The sequence below is a fragment of the Alexandromys fortis genome, unplaced genomic scaffold (genome assembly GCF_014885135.2).
Source record: "Alexandromys fortis isolate MF-2015 unplaced genomic scaffold, M_Fortis_MF-2015_v1.1 scaffold_54, whole genome shotgun sequence".
Taxonomy (NCBI): domain Eukaryota; kingdom Metazoa; phylum Chordata; class Mammalia; order Rodentia; family Cricetidae; genus Alexandromys; species Alexandromys fortis.
The window spans coordinates 5894662-5917272 of record NW_026067958.1 but is presented as its reverse complement, the minus strand read 5'-3'; the positions used below and the strand labels follow the sequence as shown (position 1 = coordinate 5917272).

At 40.6% G+C, this 22611-nt stretch overlaps 1 protein-coding gene across 1 annotated transcript in view; it reads right to left on the bottom strand.

The window, feature by feature from the left end:
- Positions 1-747: 747 nt before the first annotated feature.
- Myo3a (myosin IIIA) overlaps positions 748-22611 on the bottom strand; it is a 179962-nt gene continuing 158098 nt past the window's right edge. Inside the window, 4 exon segments of the mRNA XM_050152716.1 lie at positions 748-853; positions 7675-7818; positions 8787-8827; positions 10619-10722. Coding sequence (XP_050008673.1) covers positions 748-853; positions 7675-7818; positions 8787-8827; positions 10619-10722 — 395 coding nt within the window.

Genomic DNA, 22611 nt, shown 5'->3' with positions numbered 1-22611 from the left:
CAAATGGTAAGGAAACTCCTGCTTCCTACCCGCTGCCCGTTTGCTCACTTTTATGTGGCCAACTTCCAAGGAGAGGTTACTTCAAATCTGCAGAGGAAGAGACCTTACTATCTGACAATTCTCAGCCTGAGGACCAGTGTTAATGTGGTTGGCTGGGAAGGCTGTGTGGGCGTGGGTTTGGAGGTTCGTCCAGGATTCTAGGTTCAGTTTAAGGTGGGCTATTCTGTAGAGTAGCTGGGGCTGGGGATTAGCTTCTGAAGACAGATCTCATCTCAGCTCCTGCCACCAGCCCAGCTGTATACCAGAGACAGAGCCCCCAAGGCACAAGGCAGACAAGCCCTTGTAAAACACACTTTCCGAGATGCTTACTTTATTTTGTAATCTTACTAATCAAAAGAGGAGAGAAAAAAAATGCAAGTTTTAGATGAGTTCCCCTTCAAAGTTCTTTCCACTTTGTTCTGGCATATCCAAACAAGGTCCTGCGAAAGTCTTTTCAAGAAAGAAGAAATCTCTTAAATCATCTAAAAATGAGCAAAGGGGTGGTGACAGCTCAGACACAGTGGGTACCTGAATTACAAACAGTGGGATCAAGTGGTACATTAGGGTGATGGGGGCAACTGCAGGTGGGAGACGTCTAGAGGTCCAGTATCTGGAACTCCCCAAAGGGGTTTAAGATTCTGAGGGCACCTCGCTGTTGCTATAGTCCTTGTAGCATCTCAGGGTTCAACACTTTGAACTCAGTAGGGGCTACAGTTGCTGCATCAGGCGCTGGCGCTGGGAGGTTTTGCGCAGGAGCCTTCTGTAGTCATAGGGGTTGGCGGAGATCTCCTCGCTTCTGTTGGGGGTCCAGCACCTGCAAGTCAGACAGGGTCTCACAGTCAATGGCAACTGCTAGCAGTGGTATTTCCAGATACCCTCCCAGGGCTAGGCGCTCCTCTTCCTTGAGCTATCCACCAACCACACACATTTAAAAAGACACAACCAAAATGTCAGGCTAAACGAGCCAACTTAACTGGCTGTAAAGATACTCTGCAGCTTTGCAGAGTTGAAGCTAGTGGCTTTTGTGTTTGGATGAGAGCCAACCACTAGAAGATAGAGATCACAAAGGCTGGCTTTGTTTGGAACAATAATTCACAGTTAATACAAACATACTTACCTTAGTGCTTTATTTAGTTTTTAAGAGACTTTCATCAATCAAGAAGATTCAAGGTGTATAATCTGAATTTTTTTGGTGGTGTTTTGTTTTCTCTTTTTCGAGACAGGGTTTCTCTGTATAGCCCTGGCTATGCTGGAACTCACTCCATAGTCCAGGCTGGCCTTGAACTCAGAGATCTGTCTGACTCTGCCTCCTAAGTGCTGGGATTAAAGGCCTGCAACAACACCACCCTGCTCACCTTCTGGTCTTTTAAATCAAATGTCTCTTTTAAACACTCCCTCAATCTGAATAATCACTAATCACTCTAGTAGGAATAAAGTTACTGCTTGTTCTGTTGACTTTTCAAGGTTTCTTCTTCTTCTTCTTCTTCTTCTTCTTCTTCTTCTTCTTCTTCTTCTTCTTCTTCTTCTTCTTCCTCTTCTTCTTCTTCCTCCTCCTCCTCCTCCTTCTCCTCCTCTTCCTCCTCCTCTTCTTCCTCTTCTTCCTTTTTCTCTTCTTCTTCTTTTGAGACAAGGATCCTCTACTTAACCCAGACTACACTGTACCTTGTACTGTAGACCAGGCTGGTTGAACTCAGAGATCTTTTTGCCTCTGCCTCCTGAGTGCTGGAATTAAAGACACGTGCCACCACAGCCAGGCAGGTTTCAATGTTTTTAATGAAACTGCTTTACTGGACCCACTGTAAGAGCTCCAGTCAATGTGGACTTTTAGTTTCTGGCCTTCTTTCTTTTACTGAATAGGGAAAACAAGTACAAATAACTCATTTGGTATTACAAAAGACCCTAAATAATAAAAGTAATCTTGAACAAAAGAATAAAGCTGGTGACATCACGCTATTTGCTTTGAAAAATCTACAAAAAAGTAATAGCAGCCAAAGAGCATAAAAACAGATTCACAGACCGAGGAACTGGAGAAGAGGGCTCACAAACAGATTCATTTGTCTTCCATTGGGCTTGACTGAGATGCCGAGAGCTTATAGCAGGGAAAGGCTAATGTCTTCAGTAAATGATTTTGGGAAAACTGGATACACACACACACACACACACACACAAAAATGGTAACAGAGATTTACTTCACAGCATATACTGAAGTCCACTCAAGAAGATTAAAGACTTAAACTACCACCTAAGACAGAAAATCTGCTAGAAGAAAATATAGAGGAAAATATCTACAACACTGGTTTGGACAAAGGATTTTTGAATATCACCACCAAACCACAGGCAACAAGAGCAAACACAAACACAGACAAATCAGATTATACCAAAAAGCAGGCAAATCGGATTCAAAATACAGCAAACAAAAGAATCAAAGCAGTGAAGAGACAACTTGCTAAAGGGTAATAAATATTTACAAATGATACAATTGATAAAGGGGACAGTGTCTAAAATCTACAAGGAACTCAAATAATTCAATAAAAACAAGTGAAATGGTTAAAAAGGGGACAAAGGACCTGAAGAGGCACTTCTCAGAAAAAGGCACACAGATAACCAAAACGTGCGTGTAAAAAATGCTCAGTGCAAGATTGAGTGACTGTCACATTCCAGGAACAAAGGATGCCAGTACCAATACAGTACTACTCTGACTAGAAATAAGAATCAAGTTCCCAAGAAACCAGTCCGACAAGAAGACTGATTTGCTTAAAGTGACCTAGTCATTAAACAGGGTTTGGAAGTGTCTCTGTTCAGCAGCCTTAACAGATTGCTAAGCTTTTAAAAGAGTGGAAAGTTGAAGTCTTGTTGTTAGGTTAGAGAGATGACTCAGAGAGTGATTATATTTGCTGTACCCAGAAGGAGAAAAAGACAAGACTCCCTAGGAAACTGGGAGCATGGGGATCATGGGAGAGGGTAGAAGGGAATGGGGGAGGAAGGGAGGGGAGCAGAGAAAAATATTTGGCTCAATAAAATCAATAAAAAGAAAAAAAAATTGATGTACAAGTCTGATGTCCTGAGTTCAGATCTCTGGATGTAGGGGTGGGTATGAGCCATCCCAGAGCTCCTACAGTACCACAGGAGGTAGAGTGGGAGAATTGCTCCGGAGCCTGGAGTGTGTAGCATAGCAGTAAGATCAAGAGGCCCTGTCTAAAAACAAGGCAAAGGCAGGATGCAAAGACTAACTTGCAAATGTCTTCTGGATTCCACACGAGTGCTGTGGCAAAACTCACATAAATATAATGCGCACATACAAAATTAAAAAATAATCACATGCTAAGGGAAGTAGCTAGAACAAGCAGGTCACATGTGCGCTTCTATTTATATGAAATGTTCTGAATAACTGCTGAAAGCAAATTGATTAGTGGTTGCCAGGGAACAGGGGTGGAAGGGTGGTGATACTAGTAGGTATTTGGTTTCCTGAAGTTAGGTCTGCATGAAGTATTAAACCCACGGAACTGGACATTTTAAAATGGTCAAGTGAATTCTGTTGTATAAATTTTATCTTAAAATTTAAAGAATGACCAACATTATTAATCATCAGGGAAATTTAAACTTAAAATCACAAGGACACACGATCTCACCTATGTAGGATGTCTGTTATCAAAATGTAAATGCTGACGCGTGTTGGTAAGGACACAAAGGAGAGGAGCTCAGCACGGCACTGGAGTGTGTAGGCTGGTGCAGCCACCATAGAGGACAGTGGGTGCATTGTTCAAAAACATGAAGGTATTAGTATTTAGCAACTGTTACTAATGAGATCCTCAAAGCTCACTACCAAGCACATCACCTCAGGAAATGAAGCGAATATTCCGAGAGCTGTGTGTAGTCTAGTGCTCACCCAGTGCTACTCCCAACGCCCGAGCTATGCACTCAAGCCATGTGCCCACCAGCGGATGAATGGTTAATGGCCAGTTGTGCGATAAGGATAAACCTGGAAGACAGTATGTCAAATATCAGTGAAGCCCTGCAGGAGCCCACTCGTGTGTGCATCCTAAAAATGTCAAACGCATAGGAAGGTGCTCCTCAGGGCTTGGAGACAGGGAGCTGGGGACACACTGATTAAGGAATATAAAATTTCAGTTGGTAGGGATAAATTTAAGAGATCTATTGAGTGACGATAATTCATAGCAATACATTGGTGACTTGAAATTTGCTTTAAGATAGACTTTTAAGGATATGTTAATGTTTTCATCATTTTAAAATTTATTTTACTTATCAACCCCAGTTTCCCCTCCCTCCTCTCCTGCTGCTCCCTCTCCCATCCACTCCTCCTCCTCCTCCTCCTCCTCCTCCTCTACTTAGGTGGGGTAAGGTCTTCCATGGAAATCAATAAAGCATGGCCCATCAAGCCGAGGCAGGACCAGGCTCCTCCCCTCTCTATCAAGGCCGAACAAGGCATCCCACCATAGGGAATAAGTTCCAAAAAGGCAGCTTGTGCCTCAGGTCCTGTTCCCATTGCTGAAGGCCCCACAAAAGACTAAGCTACACTATTGCCACCCAGATGCAGAGGGCTTAGGTAGGTCCTATGCTGGCTCCCACAAGCTCAGGTCAGCTGTCTCTGTGGGTTTCCCCCATCTTGATCTTGACCCCCCCCCCTTACTCAAATGATTCCTCCACCCTTTCTTCAACTGGAATCCAGGAGTTCAGCCCAGTGCTTGGCTGTGGATCTCTGCATCTGCTTCCAACAAGGGAAGGCCAGGTCAGGCACCCTTTCCACTACTGCTAGGAGTCTTAGCTGGGGTCATCCTTGTGGGTTCCTGGGAGCCTCCCCTCCCTGGCAACAGGTTTCTCCCTAACTCCACAATGCCCCCCTGCCAAGATATCTTCCCTATCACTCTCCCTCTCTGACCTGCCCTCAGCTTGACCATGCTGATCCCTCATGTTCCCATCCCTCTTCTCCTTCTCTCCTTTAATTTACCCAGGAGATCTTCTTAACTATTTCCCCATCTTCAGGCCTCCATGTGGCCTCTCTTAGGGTCCTCCTTGTTACCTACCTAGCTTCTATGGGACTGAAGAGTATAAATCTATGCAAGTTTTAATCAGTTCAATTTAGCTATTCCACAATGTATGTGTATTTCAAAAATGTACAGGATTTTAACTTATCAATTTAAGTTTAAAATTTATTTTAAATTTATCAACTTATCAATTTTAATGTGTCAATTAAAAAATTCCATGAAGCATTCTGCTTGTTATTGCTGGCACACCCTTCCCCACTCGAACTTTACTGGAGGTGTCATCAGCAGTCGGTGTGTCTCTGTTAGTAAACTATGGATGTACTCAGGTACACATAAAGATGCTCTTCCTGAATTAATACAATTGGGCATATAATTTAGTCACAATTTTGCTAATTGTTCCATGATGTAATTTAGAGCTATTCTTCTTTTGCATTTGTTGTCTGTTTTAATTCAGGCTCTTACTGAGGTTTAGCCACACCGTTGCTGTGAGTTATCACCACTGTCTTTCTAAGTTTAGAAAAGCCCGCCCCTCTGAGAGTTACCTTGTTCAGCATTGGTATGTGAATATCACGTCCTTCTAACCTCAAGATTGTTTGATACAAAGACCACACCTTTGTCACCCTGATATTCACTATTTCCTTAAGTCTCCAGCATGGAGCTTTACATAAAGTGGCAGTTTTAACAGTGGTTAAAGTCATTGAATTTAAGTTTACAAAACCCTGTGTTCAGATTTTCTGTCCCCATCAGTTATTATGTGGGTGACTACAGTTGCTGCCCTCTGGAAACTTAGCTTCCATATTCATAAAAGAGGGCAGTAATAGTAACTGTCTTACCAGTTCAGTGAAATAACAGCTTAGTGCCTAGAACTAAGTAAGCACTCAACCAAAGCCAGCTCTGGCACCCTTATTCTAGTGGATATTAAGTGCACACCCATGGCCGTTGCTGGGAAGCAGGCAGTGTCTCTGGGATATAATACCGTCACAGTAGGCATGGATCGTCAGTTGGTGAAAGAAAAAGAAGAAAGTAGAGACAAAGGAGTGTCAGCTGTTACAACAGGAAGCAGGCAGACCAGCGAAAAGCAGCTGAGCAGGGTGTGAAAACCCTGGCTGAAGAACCCTCACTCGGTTTGTGACCACACACAAATCATTTCAGCTCTCTGGCACTTGGTGTTCTACTCTCTCACACAGAACCTCATGCTTCAGCTAGAACCCCACCAGGTGTGAACAGGTTATAGATCTTGTTTCAAGATGGAAGAATGCATCTTCTTTTTGGAGATCATAGTCAGGTAGCGTTTGAAAGAGCAAATGAAGGTGGATAATGATAGCCATCAGTATTTATAGACATCTTCCTCTGGGGACATAGTGTGCTAAGCAAGGTATCGTTTCATTTAATCTATAATAAGACAGTGAGGTGGGAATTTTGAAGATTCCTTTGTGCGTGTGAAAACGGTGGCTTAAAGAGCTCAGAAGAGATAAAACTTCTCAAGTAGCTCAATCGGGGTCCAACTCGAGACAATTGGACTGGAGAATTCTTCTCTCTAAGCATCACTGCACACTGTAAAAGAGAAGAGCTAGGGGGTCTGAGCACCCTAGGCCAACAGAGGCCTGGCTAAGGATTTCCAATCAGTTCCCAGTTCCTGCACATTCTCCTATTTCTCATGCACCACGTTTATATTCTCCTACGCACCTCTAGTCTCAAAACTTCATGATGAATTTGGAGGAAAGGGGAAAATTATTCCCAAAGTTGTATATAAGTTGCAAGATAAATTATTTACTGACATAAAATTTGTAGTAAGCTGAAAAGAATCTTAATCAAGGCACCTATTTTCCCATGAATCTTATTTTCCCAAAATTGCTTTTGGTTTGTCATCCCTGATTATGAAAATTAAAAACATAATTAAAAATCCAAAAAGAGAGGCCAGTCATAGTGGCATACACTTTTAATACCAGCACTTGGGGGGCAGAGGTAAGTAGATTTCTGTGACTTCTAGGCTAGTCTGGTCTACATAGAGTTCTAGGCTAGCAAAGTTAAATGGTGAGACCCTGTCTCAAAAAACCTCTTGTAATGATTAAATTATATTGTTTAGACCTTAATAAATATGCTGTGTTCCTTATATTGAAAATGACCATATAGTTTATCACTTAAATTGATACATTTCTAAAGGTATAATACAAATAACTACACCAAACAAAGGGGTGTGAGTGGGGGTCTTTCCAAGGAAAAATATATGATTGTATTATAATCATATTCATGATTTTACTTTGAGCAATATATCAATAATAAGGTGAAATATTCAGGAAAACAGTAGTTAAGAGCACTGTTTGCTCTTTCCAAAGGTCCTGAGTTCAATTCCCAGCTACCACATGGTGGCTCATAGCCATCTGTGATGAGATCTAGTGCCCCTTGAGGAAGGGACCTGGTTAGTTGTCCTCATCAACATAGACCATGAAAGCCAATATGGACAAGTTCAACAGAACCGCCATAAACGGGCTGCCTATGCATACTTCAGCATTGCCAGGGCACAAATTGTGAAAATTTCAAATTTTATGGTATAAAAATTGCTTAAAATTGGGATTTTTAAATTTCCATTTAAGTTTACCATTGAACGTTATACTGCCCTGTGCGTTGTTACCTTTCATTAGCCTCAGGGCGTCGATCCTGGAGTTCCTTCTGTGGTCTCCATTCTCTTACATTAGAGCTATGTTCCTTTGGTCCAGAATTAGAAGGCAGAAGTTCCTTGTAATAGAAGTCTTCCAGACCTAGTAATTTTCCTTGACTGGAAGTGAACACATAAGCATGATCAGTCTAATCATTTCTACTCCCTGACTTACAGGCCAAGTGTTTTCTTCTTAATATTTACTGTAATTTAAGAGCACCACTAAAAGCCCACATATATGAGAGAAATCTTGAAATGTAAAAATCAGTAATCCTGTTAATTAAAAACATCCCTCATCCTTACCTTGACTAGCACATTAGCCGCTAACTGGTGCCTCTTGCTTTTGTCAGGTTTGATTTAACATGAACTGGGAGTTTCCAGAACTGCCAGTGATGCGGCGCTGATTTGGCCAGTCTACACTCCCATTCACACCAGGCTCATCTAACTGAAGATTGGCCTTGGTGAGCAAACACAGAGAACTTTCAAGTGTTTTCATCCATAGCCTTAACTGACTTCCGCTATAGGTATCACCAGGTGATAAATAGGGAACTCTGTTTATGTTCAGTATAAGGACCCTCTTCTATTGCTAGCATTATCTGAAAGTGATTTGGCATGAGAACAAAATTAGAATGTCAAAACATTGAAAGACTGCAATATTAAAGGGAAAGGAGTCGTGTGAAAGTAAGTGTACCATATCTACAACAACTTCAACCCTTGCCATCCTAACAACCCAAAAAGTATAAAACATGACATTTAATATGTACCGAAGGACCATAAAGCAAAAATGAAGAGAAAGTTTGTGGCTACTAAAGTGTTATGATTGCTTAGCTACCATTATTAAATGGGCAGAGAAAAGCAGTCTGATACAATGATGCGATTCGTCCAAATTATATTTGAGTTCTTAGCTAATACTCGTTATGGTTCTAGCCCACATATTTAATTTGTAAGTTCCATATAGTTTTCACACTTATTATATACATGTGACCATGTTACTTTCCAAATATATGTGATTGCTAATAAAATTTGAACATAAAGATTTATAGTTTTATTTTAACAAAATGGTGCTGTAATTTAGAAGAGATGATTACCTGTCTTTTCTTGGTCTTCGTTTTTCTTCTTGGATTGACTTCTAATGGGAATAGAATAATTGAAAATACATTAAATATAGTAATATGCAATCATAATGCATAATTTATTATCTTAATTTATTATATTAATGATGGATGAGAAAGAAGGAGAACCAGAATAAGTGATTACCAGCTTATAAAACTATTTCATATAACATATACTATGTGATTCTGTTTATATGGGATTCTATAAAAGGCAAATAGATAGTCAATTAGTGATTACTTAGGATTTGGGTCAGGAATGGAGTGTGGGAGTGACTGATAGTGTGTAGAGTTTCATCTTGGAGTGATAGAAATATTATAGAATTGACTGTGGTGATGGTTGAAATAAAAGCTATTGTGTTGTACTTTAACTGGGTGATTTATATGACTTGTGATATATCCTAACAAACTATGAATGCACCTACATATGGACCTCTCTGTGTGCACATCCATGTAGATTATGTGATAAGTATTAGGTAGTTTGCTATTTGTGTTTGGAGCTAGAAGAGTAATCTAAGCCAGAGACAATGGTTTTTAACTTAGCAGTGACTGAGGTCATGACAGATGATGAGATTATTCTAAGAAACTCAAAGGTGAAGAGGTTGTAAGTTTGAATTCTGGGCAACACCATAAAGGAGAGAAGCATGGTGCAGAACCATGGTGACAGGGAAGACTAGAGTTGACCCAGCTAACTGGGAAGCCAGATGTGAGCTTCATTTTCCTGCCTGTGGCATGTGACTCTTGTTTCTGATGAACTCTCAGATTCTCTGGGTTTTCCTGGGCATGGAGTTATGCTCCTCTCTGTGACAGTACAGAGTGTAAATGGAATAGATATTAGAAATGGAGGGACCACTGGGGTCAAAGGGACCCACTGGGTGGGGAAGACTTGGAGCCTAAGGGGATGCTGCTCACTGTGGGAATTTAAGCAGTTTACTATGGAGAGTTGACACAGGGCAGAAGCTCTTTGTTCAGTAAAAAAGACATTGGAATCTGGACTTCTTGCGGATGGAGTTACTGAGCCAACTGAAGGAATAACATAACCAAATTTATGGTTTAGAGAATTTTCTTGTGTAGGCTGGGGAAGCTGAGATTTGAAGTTTTAACCAGTCTGACTGAGAAACGGTGACTGTTGGAACTGGGATATGCTATGTGCTTAGAGAAGGAGGAAGAACTGGTAGTGAGAAGGCAGAATTGTAGACCTGGCATAGGTGTCAGATATAAAGGGAGCGCATGGAGGACAGGAGCGTGAGGGGAAGGGAGCCTAGTAGAGACCATAACACTGCCAACTGAGTGGATCCAGGAGATCTCAATAAAGTTAATGGCTCTGATAGGAACATAAGATGCTCACCCGTGTCTCACAATTCTGACCCCAGAAGTAAACATAATGTTAGGGGCTGGCTCTAGGAGGCTGTCACAATGGTTATGAATATGTCTTACTATCGTCCAGGAATTTGCAGAAACTCAACAAAGTTTCACTTCTCTTTTTCTGCTTGCAGGCATTGGAACAAATGCCTCTGTCCTTTCCTATGTCTTTCCTATGACGGATTTTCCTTTCTAGGTTGATATTTATATGTAAGCTCAGATAAGCGGTTACCAGAAAAAGTTTCTGGGTGAATATGGTAGGTCCAAGACTACAGGAGAAGCCAGAACCATGAGGAAAATGGCTGGAGGGAAACAAAGGGGACACTTAATGGGTTATCTGTGAAATGGAATTTGAGGAGGGCCTCCATGCTGCAAGGCCTTCTGGGGCAGCCTAATGTAGCCACGGTTTCTGTTGGTCTTAAGTTTGACTGCAAGAATGAGCCACTTACATGGAGTAGATAATAGTAGGTAGAATCTTCAGGGTTATTTAATGTTTTGGGTTTTCGGGGTCTTCTCGGAGGTCTCAATATTTTTGGTTCTTCTTTAGAGACATCTATAAGAAAGGTGATTGTAAATAAGTTCTAGATTCAGAAACTATGTTTTCCTTCGGATGAGAATGTCTGCATGTAAGCTGCATTTGTTATTCACCCATGTCATATTTCTTGTCATGTGCTTTCTTCCAATTGTCTGACAATTCAGGACTTTGAGAGGAAGAGGGAGAAAACAGAGCAAAAAGAGTTTGGTCATGTGGAATAGGGACACAAGTTCATAAAAGGAATGAGGTCACAGCCATTCTTAGAATATTCGAGCTGAATCTACTTATCTCATTTTTACCTCAATTGCAAGAAAATAAAAATAAAGTATCAAGTTATTATATATATTCTTAGCATTTTCAGAAACACTTTAAAGTTGTCTGTGACTAAATTTTAATTTGATTTTAATACCATTTAAAGTCGGATTGAAGTATTAGAACTATCCTCTTGCAACAAAAATAAATTGAAGATGGCAAAGAATCTGAATAATTGCTGTGCAAGTGAGGAACAAAAAAAGATTCTGAGAATAAAGGAATTCTTGGCTCTGCAGCCATTAAATTGTCTCTATTCAATCTGAGTTTTATTACAGATTCCATTGAATGTGGCTATTGGGGCTGGGCAGGCACAAAGGAGGAAGGGAATAGGGGAGAAAGGCAGCAGAAGAAAAACAACTAAACAAATTTTGTTTGAAAAGTCACAATGACTTGCATACAATCCAGCCAGCCCAATTCTAGCATGGCTGGGGAGGGGCTTATAGAGTCCCAACTCTTGTCTATGAAGCTGTTGGCAACTGATGACTGTTGGGGAGAAAGCTTTCTACAGGGATGAGGTCCCTGAGATGCTACCCACCTTCTAGCACCTTGTCCCACAAATTAAAAAGGCTCAGTGGGTATTTAAACACAGAGAGCAAGTGGAGTTGGTTGGGATGGGGGAGTGGTAAAGACGTAGAGGTTGAATTAGAGAGAATGGGAGGGTGGACTTGACCAAAATATGTTACGTGTACATATGAACATTGAACAAAATATTTCATTACTTAAATCTTTATATATTTATTCTATCCATATAAATGATTTCTCTGTGTACTAAATGACTGCCTAGTGCTAGTGGAGTTCAGAAGAGGGTGCTGGGTCATTTGGAACTGATTCCTTGGAACTGGGATTATAAATGGTTGAGAGTCACCAAGTGGATGGTGAAAATCAAAGCTGGGTTTTCTGCAAGAGAAGCTAGAGCTCTTGACCACTGAGCCATTTCTCCAGTCCCAGGAAAACAAAATGCCTCCCAGAAGATCAAGAGTACTCTAGGAAGACAGATTGTAGGCCCTTTCTGTCCCAGTCTTTCTGTTTTTTGCACCTCTGAGTGTCACTGCCGTCAACTTTCCGACCCAAGGACCACATTTCTGAAGGTGGACTCCATTTCCTGCTTTTTCCTGAATTCTCAGAACTTCAGGAAACAGAATAAATACTCAGTGAAGGATTTCTGGTTGGGGCTGCAGCAATAGCTCAGCAGTTAATAAGAGAGCTTCCTGCTCTTCCAGAGGACCAGAATTCAGTTGCCAGCACCCACATCACACAGCTCACAATTTCCTATAATGTCAGCTCCATGGAAATCTGACCGCTTCTTCTGGCCTCAATTGGCATCTGTACACATGTGTGCAAACACACACACACATACACACACACACACACACACACACACACACACGAACAAGGGTAAAGCTTCATTGACAAACCAAGAGCAGAGGCCTCAGAGGAAACCTGCTGGTGTAATACTGTGATCTCAGACTTTGAGCCTCTAGAATGGAAGGCAAGAGTTATGCTGCCTAAGACACTTGATCTGAAGTTTGCTACAGTAGCCCCAGAAAATGAATATAGAGCCACACTTGTATTTGTTGCTACTGCTCTCTCTCTCTCTCTCTCTCTCTCTCTCTCTCTCTCTCTCTCTCTCTGTTTTTAGGGTTGAGGTTAACAATGGATGCCTTCCCTGATTGTTCACCACTCCTTTATTGAGCCAGGGTTTCTTGAAGAACCAGGAGTTTGAGAATCACTGCTAGTCTCTGTAGCCAGCATGCCCCTGCAATCTTCTTGCTCTGCTTCTCTACTGCTTTTCTAGAGGTCACCATGCTTGCCTGGCTTTTTCGTGGGCTCTGAGGATTCAAACTCTGGTCCCTGTGCCTGCAGGAGAATATGTTTAGGTCCTTTTCCTATGATGGTTTTTATACACACAACGGGCATAGAGTACTATGGGCGATGCTTACTCAAGTTCTGACATGGTCCTGACAGACTCCTGACCTTGCCCAGGTGGGCAGCACGAGACAGGTGTTCGGAGCCGTTAGGAGGTTATATACACACTAGCTGACAGGCACTGGGCTGAATGGACAGTAGATGCTTGCTGTAGTTTTATTAAGTGGGTCACTGACTTGCCATCACATATGAAATCAAATATCCAACACTCCAAAGGTAAATGTAAATAAGACAGCCAATAAGACTCTGGGAAGAAAATGCAGGTGAATTCATGAAGCACTTAGGGCTATAAATACCTTAATCAAAATTCAGGAGTCAGAAAGCACACATATTTGTGCATCTTAAATTAGCCAAGGAGCTGAGCTGTGAGTATGTCAAGGATACAAGACTTGCCTAGCACATTCGAGGCCCTGGGTTCAATCCCCAGCACCATATAAAAAAGACAAAAGCTTTTACGTGGCAGTAAATCAAAAGGGATAAGACAAACTTGGACAGCTGTATTTTACAGCCCCCCCCCCCCCCCGGGACAAATAACAGACAGTTGAGGTAAGTGCTGATAAAAACCCACAAATGTGTAGACCAACAGGAAGATGGAAAAAGATACAGATGAGAAGATCAAGATGAGCAAGTTAATACAGTAAGTCAGCATCAAAGGCAGCTTTACAAGGGGAAAGACGGCAACAATGATCATTTTTGCGGCAGACAAAATGAGCAAAGTTTACAAAGAAACATAACCCTTACAGGCAGCATGTCAGAGCAAGTATATGTCTCAGATGGCTGAAGCAAATGCCAATTGTTACAGACTTTTAGCAAAGTAGACCAACAATAAAAAAAAAAAACAAAAGCCCAACTTTTCCCTCAATAATCCTATTACCTTTAAAGTTTATCTCATACTTACAATTCTAGTAAACAAAAAAAGTTTCAAAGATGTTTGCTCAATATTTTTCCATAGTGAAAATGCTTGGGAAAAAGCAAGTAAGAACACATGAATGTATTTGTAAAGCATTGGAAAGAATATGTGTTTTATAATAAGAGTTCGTAAGAGGAGAGTAAAATGGGCTGGAGGCAGGGAAGGAAGCAGGATTAAAGGGAAAAAGAAAATGTAAGCTAAGAATGCATTTATAAAAAATATTTATAAATACACATATGGGTTTGAGTGTATCACAGCCCTAACAAAGCACAAATGCATTGAATTGAATTTTCAGAATATCTAAGTATTCTTATGCTTTATGGAATTCATATTAGCTTAATTTTTCAGCTTCTTTGTTTTCACCAGGGCATCTAAAACAGGGGCCTGAGTGTTGTTAAAGGGGTGGCTTCCTAAGACATTGCCCTCTGAGGTGGACAGCCAGGAATGAAAACAATTGGTGGGTCTGATCGCTCTGCCAAATTTCCTTGGTGTGTTTTATTTTCTGGTTTCTGTAAGCCCCGCCCCCTGAGAGTTTATCAGCACACAGGAGAGGCACAAGTTTATTCAGTGCCCCAATGTCCTTCCTCATTTTGTTCCTTTAGGGAACACAAGCCTTGTCAACTAATCACCCTGTCCCCATAATTACAAAAATGACACAAACATTTATAATCACAGACTTTCCACAGCGTATCAATGTTGGCACTAGGAAAATTAGGTTTGTGGCTATTTCGTGTGATGCGAATGATAAACGCAGCCTGCAAAGGTTACAGCCAGGAGGCAAGGCATTTATTCATATTGTAGTGCTGGTGATAATTTCCTTTAAGTGTTTCGATTTATCAGAAATGTACCTTTTGGATAATAAATCGGCAGGCATTTCAATTTATATCGAGAAGAAAGGAGACAAATTTAAAACTCACTGCTAGCATTTGCTTTCGGAAGTTTAGGTTCAGTATTTTTCTCATTTAGTAATAATTACACTGCTTTACTTACGACTTCACCCAGTGTGATTTCCCTGAGCATCAAGGGCCTAGGTCAGGCGTCAGCAGCTGCACCTTGAGCTACTCTCTTTTCTTAAGAAGCCAGTTTTTCAGTTTTTGTAAATTTCCATTTCTTCTTGACAGGCTATGACCTTCAGGAAATACAATGACCTATGTAATTCTTAAGGACTTCTCCCTAGGCGCCTGAAAAACAGACTCATCCAGGACTGACGGCCACTTGCGGTTTCCCATTCACCTGCCCTCAGGGCAGATCAGGCTCAGAAACCTAGAGACCTGAACCCAAGTCCTGTGTGTTAAGGTAAGTTTCAAAGTGCTCTTCTTGGTCTGGCCTGACCTCCTCTCTTTCTCTCTGGGAGATCTTCTCAGTCCCCACTGGACCTGGTTTGATCTTTTGCTTTTCCCGTGGGTGCTCATGTTCTCCTAGCTGATGGAAGGAGCAGGGTTAAGGTTCAGCGCTTGCCTTGGTTGAGTGTCCTTAGCAGCATGGGTGCAGCATATTGTCCCTTGTGAGTGACCTGTTTCAGTCTCCTGACCTTCTTCACAAGAGACCTCCATCTGAGCTGCACAATGCATGGCTTTGGATACCAGGGCTGGCTTACAACCACAGTTACCATGGACTACCATGGCGACCGTGGACTTTCAGTGTTTGTGAACTCTCGGCCTTGGGCACTTGTTAATAACATACAGAGCCTTGAGAATGTATAGGCCCCTCTCGTCTTAATTTTTTCTCATATATGTTGGAAGGTATTCTGCATGCTATGGGAGGAGAAAGGAAATAATTTACATAACTCAGACACAAATTCTGTGACCTCCAACAGTGACCTGCCTGTAGTATATACTTTTGCAATAATGGCACAAATGATATGGAATAACCAACCACTTTTTGATTGGATTTAAGCCCCACTCCATAAGATAGAATCTGTACCAAACACTGTTAAAGTGGCCAAGAATCAGAGGCTAGGTCATAGGTCTAGGGGAAAATCAACTACTATTATTCTGCTAAAGGAACACAGCAATAATGACATATTGCTATGCCCACAATCAGTGCTTAACTCAATCCTCATTAGAGAAGCTTCTTCCTGTAGTAGATGGAAATTAACATAGAGATTCAGAACTGAACAATGTGTGGAGAGTGACTTTAGAGCACCCAGTCCTTAATGGGATATTTTCACCAAAGCCATCCCCTCAAGGTCAAGTGATCTGTGAATAAGAGGAGGCAGAAAGATTGGAAGAGCCAGAGGTGGTGGTGACTCCAAGGAAACAGTGTCTTCTAGACACAGCAGGACTGATTGACTTCAAACTCAGAGACTGTGACAGCACACACCTCCTGCCATTTTAGCCACTTCAAAGAAAAGAAGGAAAAAGCAGTCCCGCTATAGGGTGAGAGCCACAGCTACCCACTTGGTGATCCTTGCCTCTTGGACCTATCACTACCACATGCTTTTGTCACTTTCATTGGGCTGAGGTCAGGCATTTCCAACCTCAAAGACCAGTCTTGCTTGAACCTATGGGACTAGCTCTGGATTTGCTCACAGACATAGTGCAGATAAATGCCACAGCAGACGCACACAGGCATACACAGCGATGCAGGTGGCAACCGAGAGAGCACTGCACTCCAGGCAGGGGAGACGCCATCATTAACACTGATGTACATCATCAGTGTAGATCATCCAGAGACTCCAGATGAGGTTCATTGATAAAAACTCATGATTATGTGCTTAGAACACAAGGGAACTTAGTAGTGGTATTTAAGGTCTCTAACTATGCCTTGGCTCCTTTCAAACTTAATAAAATGTTGATTTTAATTTATCTGAAAAAAATATTTGGATATATATAGTCTGAGGTAAAATGGTAAAACCTTGTCTTTTTTTTTCAAAGAGCCAACTAAAACATACGCACCCCCTGCACACACACACACACACACACACACACACACACACACACACACAGAGAGAGAGAGAGAGAGAGAGAGAGAGAGAGAGAGAGAGAGAGAGAGAATATGAACTTTCGAGTTCTCTATGCATGGTTTAGATTTCCCCTGCCCTTTGCTCTGTAACACAGATGAAAATTTGAGAATCTTCTCAAATACGTTAGTATTTTACAAAAGCCATTATTCCTTATTAGAGCATGTCCAAACATGGTAGCTGGAAGAGACACCAAGATAGCTTTGGCATATTTGGAGAGGAGACACTACCAGGCAGAGAGAAGTAGCTCTGCAGGTTGCAGTGGCATTGGACAGGTTCTTCATTTTCCCCAGCACTGAAGACAGCGAAGGTGGAATGTGTCCACTTGGCTCCGATGAGAACTTTGCTCTCGTTCAATCAGACACTGAGCCTTTTTAGAACTCTTGGCAATGAACCGCCTCTTCTTGGGGGAAGAGTGAGCTGTCTTGTTTACAGAATTACAATTCCCATTCTGGAGCAATATTTCATCCTGTAGTTGGATTAGCTTGCAGATTGCTATGATTATTCTTTGATAAATGCATCTTAAGAAACATTAATATTCCACGGATGGCGCATCATTACTTATTCTTTCTCTTCGTCCAACCTTGTTTCTTACCATGTACACAATTTTTCTCTTTTTAAGCTCTGATCATTTCCTTGGCTATTTCCTCATAAGTAGTTTTACTGGGTCAATTATATAAACAATTTCTTTTCCTTCCTTCCTGCCTGTTAGTTTTTCTTTTTCTTTCTTCTTCTCTATGTTGTCCTCCCACTTTTCAAAATATTGAGTATAATCTCACTCTTCTTATATTTGGCAGTAATAAATGAGTACATTCTCACCATTGTTCAACTTTTCCTTATTCTTTCTATTTTGGTAAGTAAAACAGTCACTTGTTTTAATTTATACTCTTTATTCCTGGATATCACACATGTGTTCATTCATCAACAATGTATGTGCCTGCTTATGCAAACCAATCAGTGTCTTGAGATTCCTTTCCAACGGGAGCATTCCTGGCTTTCCTACTCTGTGTGAGCACTTTCTCTGTCTCACACACAAGCCTGCACATTTCTCTAAAATACCCTCACTGGCTTCTGGTCAGTTCTTCAGTCTTCTGATGATTCCTGAGTCCCTAGAAGGTCTGAGCACCCTAAATCATTATCATTTTCCTCTTGCTCCTCTATTCCCATGCCATCTTTTTCTGAGCAGAGATTGTGAAGTACTCAGACACAGACACTGGTCTCTGTCTTCCTCAACCTTAAAAAAATAACAGCTCTGGAAAAGGTTTGGATAGTCAGTGACAAGTAAGAACCTATTGAATTTTCTCTCTGAAATCAGAAACAGTTTTAAACACTATCCAGCTGTGTCTTGTTGGCTTGTGATAAATATTTTAATAAATATTAGGTTGTTTTAGGAATACTCATTATTGTATGATGCAGTTTTTACGATGGAAGCATATGTCTTCAGTGATGACATTATTTTATTCATTTTGTTGATCACATACTTTTTCTGCCTAAAATTTATTAATGATCTTTAGTAATATTAAAGTTCTAGGGCAGGGATTTAGAATGCGATGTTTTATTTTATTTTTTATTTTTATTGAAAATAGATGCCTTTTCTCATACAGTTTTTCCAGTTTTTCCTGATTACAGCCCCCCCCCCTTTACTCTTCCCAATCCCTCTCTGTCTTCTCTCCCAACCTGATCCACTTCCTCTCCGACTCTCATTCGAAAAGAACAGGCTTCCAAGAGATAATAACCAAACATGACAAACAACAAGAATAAAACCATCACATAAGAGTTAGTCAAGGCAAACCACAGAGGAAAAAGACCCCCAAGAAAAGGCACAAGAATCAGAGATCCACTTTTTCACACTTTCAGGAGTCCAATAAATATATATATTTATACACAGAGGACCCGGTGCAGACCTGTGTGCAGGCCTGTGCTTGCTGCTTCAGTCTCTGTGAGTTCATATGAGCTTTGCTCAGTTGTTTTAGAGGGCCTCGTGCTTCTGATGTCCTCTATCCTCTCTTGCACTTACACTGTACCCACCTCCTCATCCGTGGGATTCCTTCCGCTCTGAGAGCAAGGTTTTGATGGAGACAACCCATTTAGAGATATGTGGCACAAAGTCTTTCCCCACTTCTCTCTCTCTCTCTCTCTCTCTCTCTCTCTCTCTCTCTCTCTCTCTCTCTCTCTCTCTCTCTCTTTTTTTTTTTTTATGTCTGGCTGTGGGTCTCTGAGTTCCCAGCCCCTGGAGAAGAAAGCTTAAGTGCAATATTTTAAATTCTTGCAATACCATAGTGTACCCCCTTGTAATCCTGAAGAACAACACATCATTCCATCATGCATCTCTTCTTTATTTTCTCTTTGTGATTTCCTTGTAAACTTCATTTTAAGATATTAATTCCCACTATTATTTCCAATAAGTTATTTTCCATTGTAATAGTTTATAAGAAAGAATAACTGTGATACATATCAACCTATGTATCATCTATCTATCTATCTATCTATCTATCTATCTATCTATCTATCTATCTATCTATCTATCTATCCATCCATCCATCCATCCATCCATCCATCCATCCATCCATCTATCTATCTATCTATCTATCTATCTATCTATTATCTATCTATCTATCTATCATCTATCTATCTATCTACTATCTATCTACTATCTATCTATCTATCTATCTATCTATCTATCTATCTATCTATCTATCTATCGATACTTAACTTTGTTGCTGAAGCAAATTATTGCTTAGACCTATTCCTTGCATTGTTAAGGCCATTCTTTACATTGTTAAGGTGTAATTCTTCCACCATCTTACACATCCTCTTTCATGATTATTTTCCTCAGAAACGTCTCCACTTTCATACTATATCAGCTGAAACTGTTGCTTTTTACATTTTATTTTAATCTTGCTCTTGAATGGAATGGTTTTCATTGTTTCATAGTTAATTGTGATTTTGGTTTTAATTGAGGCAACACACACATTACTAAAAAAATATCCTTTGGTTTTTAGTTTACTGAATTTTGCATTTTATCAATACTGCATGCTGGATTTTATTAAAAAATGGCTTTGGTATTTGTCGAGATTTTTTTCTTCTGACCTTTTGATATAGAGTTATATCATATCATATGTATCAGTTGGACAGTCTTTCCTATATGCTGTTGCATTCCACAGGAAAGCACTGGTTTCAGAAATTTTACCTTTAAATCCATAACTGACATGGGCTGATTCAGGTTGAACAGAACATTACTTTGAAGCCTTTTGTTCTAAGATGTACAGACTTCCTAAAATAGATGTCATTTTATTTTTTTTTAAATATTTTCTTCTTAAACATAACACACACTGTGGTTATTAGCTGTTCTTTGAACATCTGAGGACATTGTCTAAATATGCTCTTAGATACTGTTTTGGAAATAATTTTTTGATGGAATACCATTGTAATGTTTTTCTTTGGGAGGCATATTACATTAACTAATTAATTTTGCAAAGTTAATTGGCTTTTCAGAAGGCAGGCATTTTAGTATTTTCATAGTGTAGGTACAATCTTATCCTTATTTCTATTTATTTATGTATTAAAAATAATTAGTATGTTTTCTTTTGTTTTTAGTACCATTACCGTAGCTTCATTTATATAACTGCATTTCTGTCTTGTATTGCCCCCCAGTGCCCTTATGTTTGAACTCCACAAGGGCTGAAACAACTCATTGGGTGAGCCTTCATGATTCAGTGGTCTCAGGGAATGCCCTTACAGACAGATCTGGAGGTCAGCTTCACTGTACCTAGCTGAGCTGGCAATCAAGATCAACCATGACACCTGACTATTCTAAGTTTGGGCTTTATTGACTCGTTTACAAACCAAGAATCATCTAAAATTATATTGCATGGTAATTATTAAAAGAAATTTAAGCATTGTATTTATGAAGATAAAACAAAAGTAACATATCAAAAATTGTTTTAAAGCAGTTTGTCTTACTTTCACAATGCTTACATTGTCTATAGACTGGATTTCTGACATGTAAACTAAAACCATTCCCACAAAACACTTAAAACCGAAAGCTTGAGGTGGAAGCAGAACTTCTGCAGCCAAATTACTTTTTCATATTGCATAGATTTTTAACTCCTCAAGACTGCAGAGGACATGGAATTAACAGAAACAGAAGCAAAGCAATTAATGATGTGCTTCCAAGAGCCCATTAAGTTTTTGATACAGATGCATGAACAAAGGCCAGCACTGCAGGCAGCACAGGAGCTGAGCAGTCCTTGGTGTGTCTGGACACCGTGCTACTCACTCGTGTAGTATGGAGCGGTGGGCTGCATTCCCGCCTGGCTCCTGGACACCTGGCTAGCTTATGCTCCTAAATAATTACACAGAAACTGTATTCTTTTAAACACTGCCTGGCCCATTAGTTTCAGCCTCTTATTGGCTAACTCTCATATCTTGCTTAACCTGTTTCTTTTTTTTTTTCTATTTATTTATTTATTAAAGATTTCTGTCTCTTCCCCACCGCCGCCTCCCCTTTCCCTCCCCCTCCCCCAACCAAGCCCCCCTCCCTTGTGTAGCACCATGAGGTGGTGGCTTACCGGAAAGGATCTTAACCTGCGTCTGTCTTGGAGAGGAGAGCTATGGCGACTGCCTGACTCAGCTTCTTCCTCCCAGCATTCTGTTCTGTCTACTCCACCTACCTAATTTTCTTTCCTATCAAGGCCAAGGCAGTTTCTTTATTAACCAATGAAAGTAACACCTAGACCCTCCTCCATCACATTCGTACAAGATCAAGTCCAACAGGGGTCCCATAAGTGCCCTTAAAATAACAGCACTGTAGTAAGGTAAATTCACATGCAATATGCTTACTATTTCATACCACTAGAGAAAAAGGCCTTTAAAAAATCTAGCATACTTTTAAAAATTGTAATTAGTCATAATGGGCTAGTCCCTAAACTCCTCAAAAGAATAATCAGGTCAGACTAATTTTTTTTTTATCACAATGATATCACCATGGTTACAAGCAATACAGACTTCTGAGGCATGAAACAATCAAGTCTGGATCATGGGATATTTTGATAGTGGGATGTTTGAAAATGAGCCTGATTTGGTTTACCAAATGAGTTTTTTCTTAGAGGTACAGGGTGTGCCAGGAAATGCATGGAAGGAGTGGCCTGTTGAGTCTGTGCTCATAGAGGTTCCTAGTACATCAGCCATAGGCCTGGATCTTCTTTCCACAGCTGAAGGAAGGCTCTAGTAGAACCATGTTTTCCTTAGGTGAACTGTATATGTGAATAGCTGTTCTGATTAACTAAGAATATCTGTATCAGGTCTTCTTCTCTGACCAGAGGAGCTTAGAAGCAAATAATATATAAGAAAATCAGCAATAGGTTAAGGAGTACATTGTTTTGAAAAAAAAAAACAAATTTGCAAAGCCTTATTACCCTGGACATTATACTTTGTTGTGCTCGTTGTGTTTAGAGGAAATGAAACAATGTTCTAGCTAATTAATTAACAGACATTGAATATCTACTGCGTGATGAATAAGAGAAGTCCCCAGTTAGTCCCTTGGGAACCTGAGGATAGGGAACCTGAAATGACCCTATCCTATAGCAATACTGACGAATATCTCTCATATCACCATAGAACCTTCATCTGGTGATGGATGGAGATAGAGACAGAGACCCACACTGGAGCACTGGACTGAGCTCCCAAGGTCCCAATGAGGAGCAGATGGAGGGAGAACACGAGCAAGGATGTCAGGACCACGGGGGGTGCACCCACCCACTGAGACAGTGGGGCTGATCTATTGGGAGCTCACCAA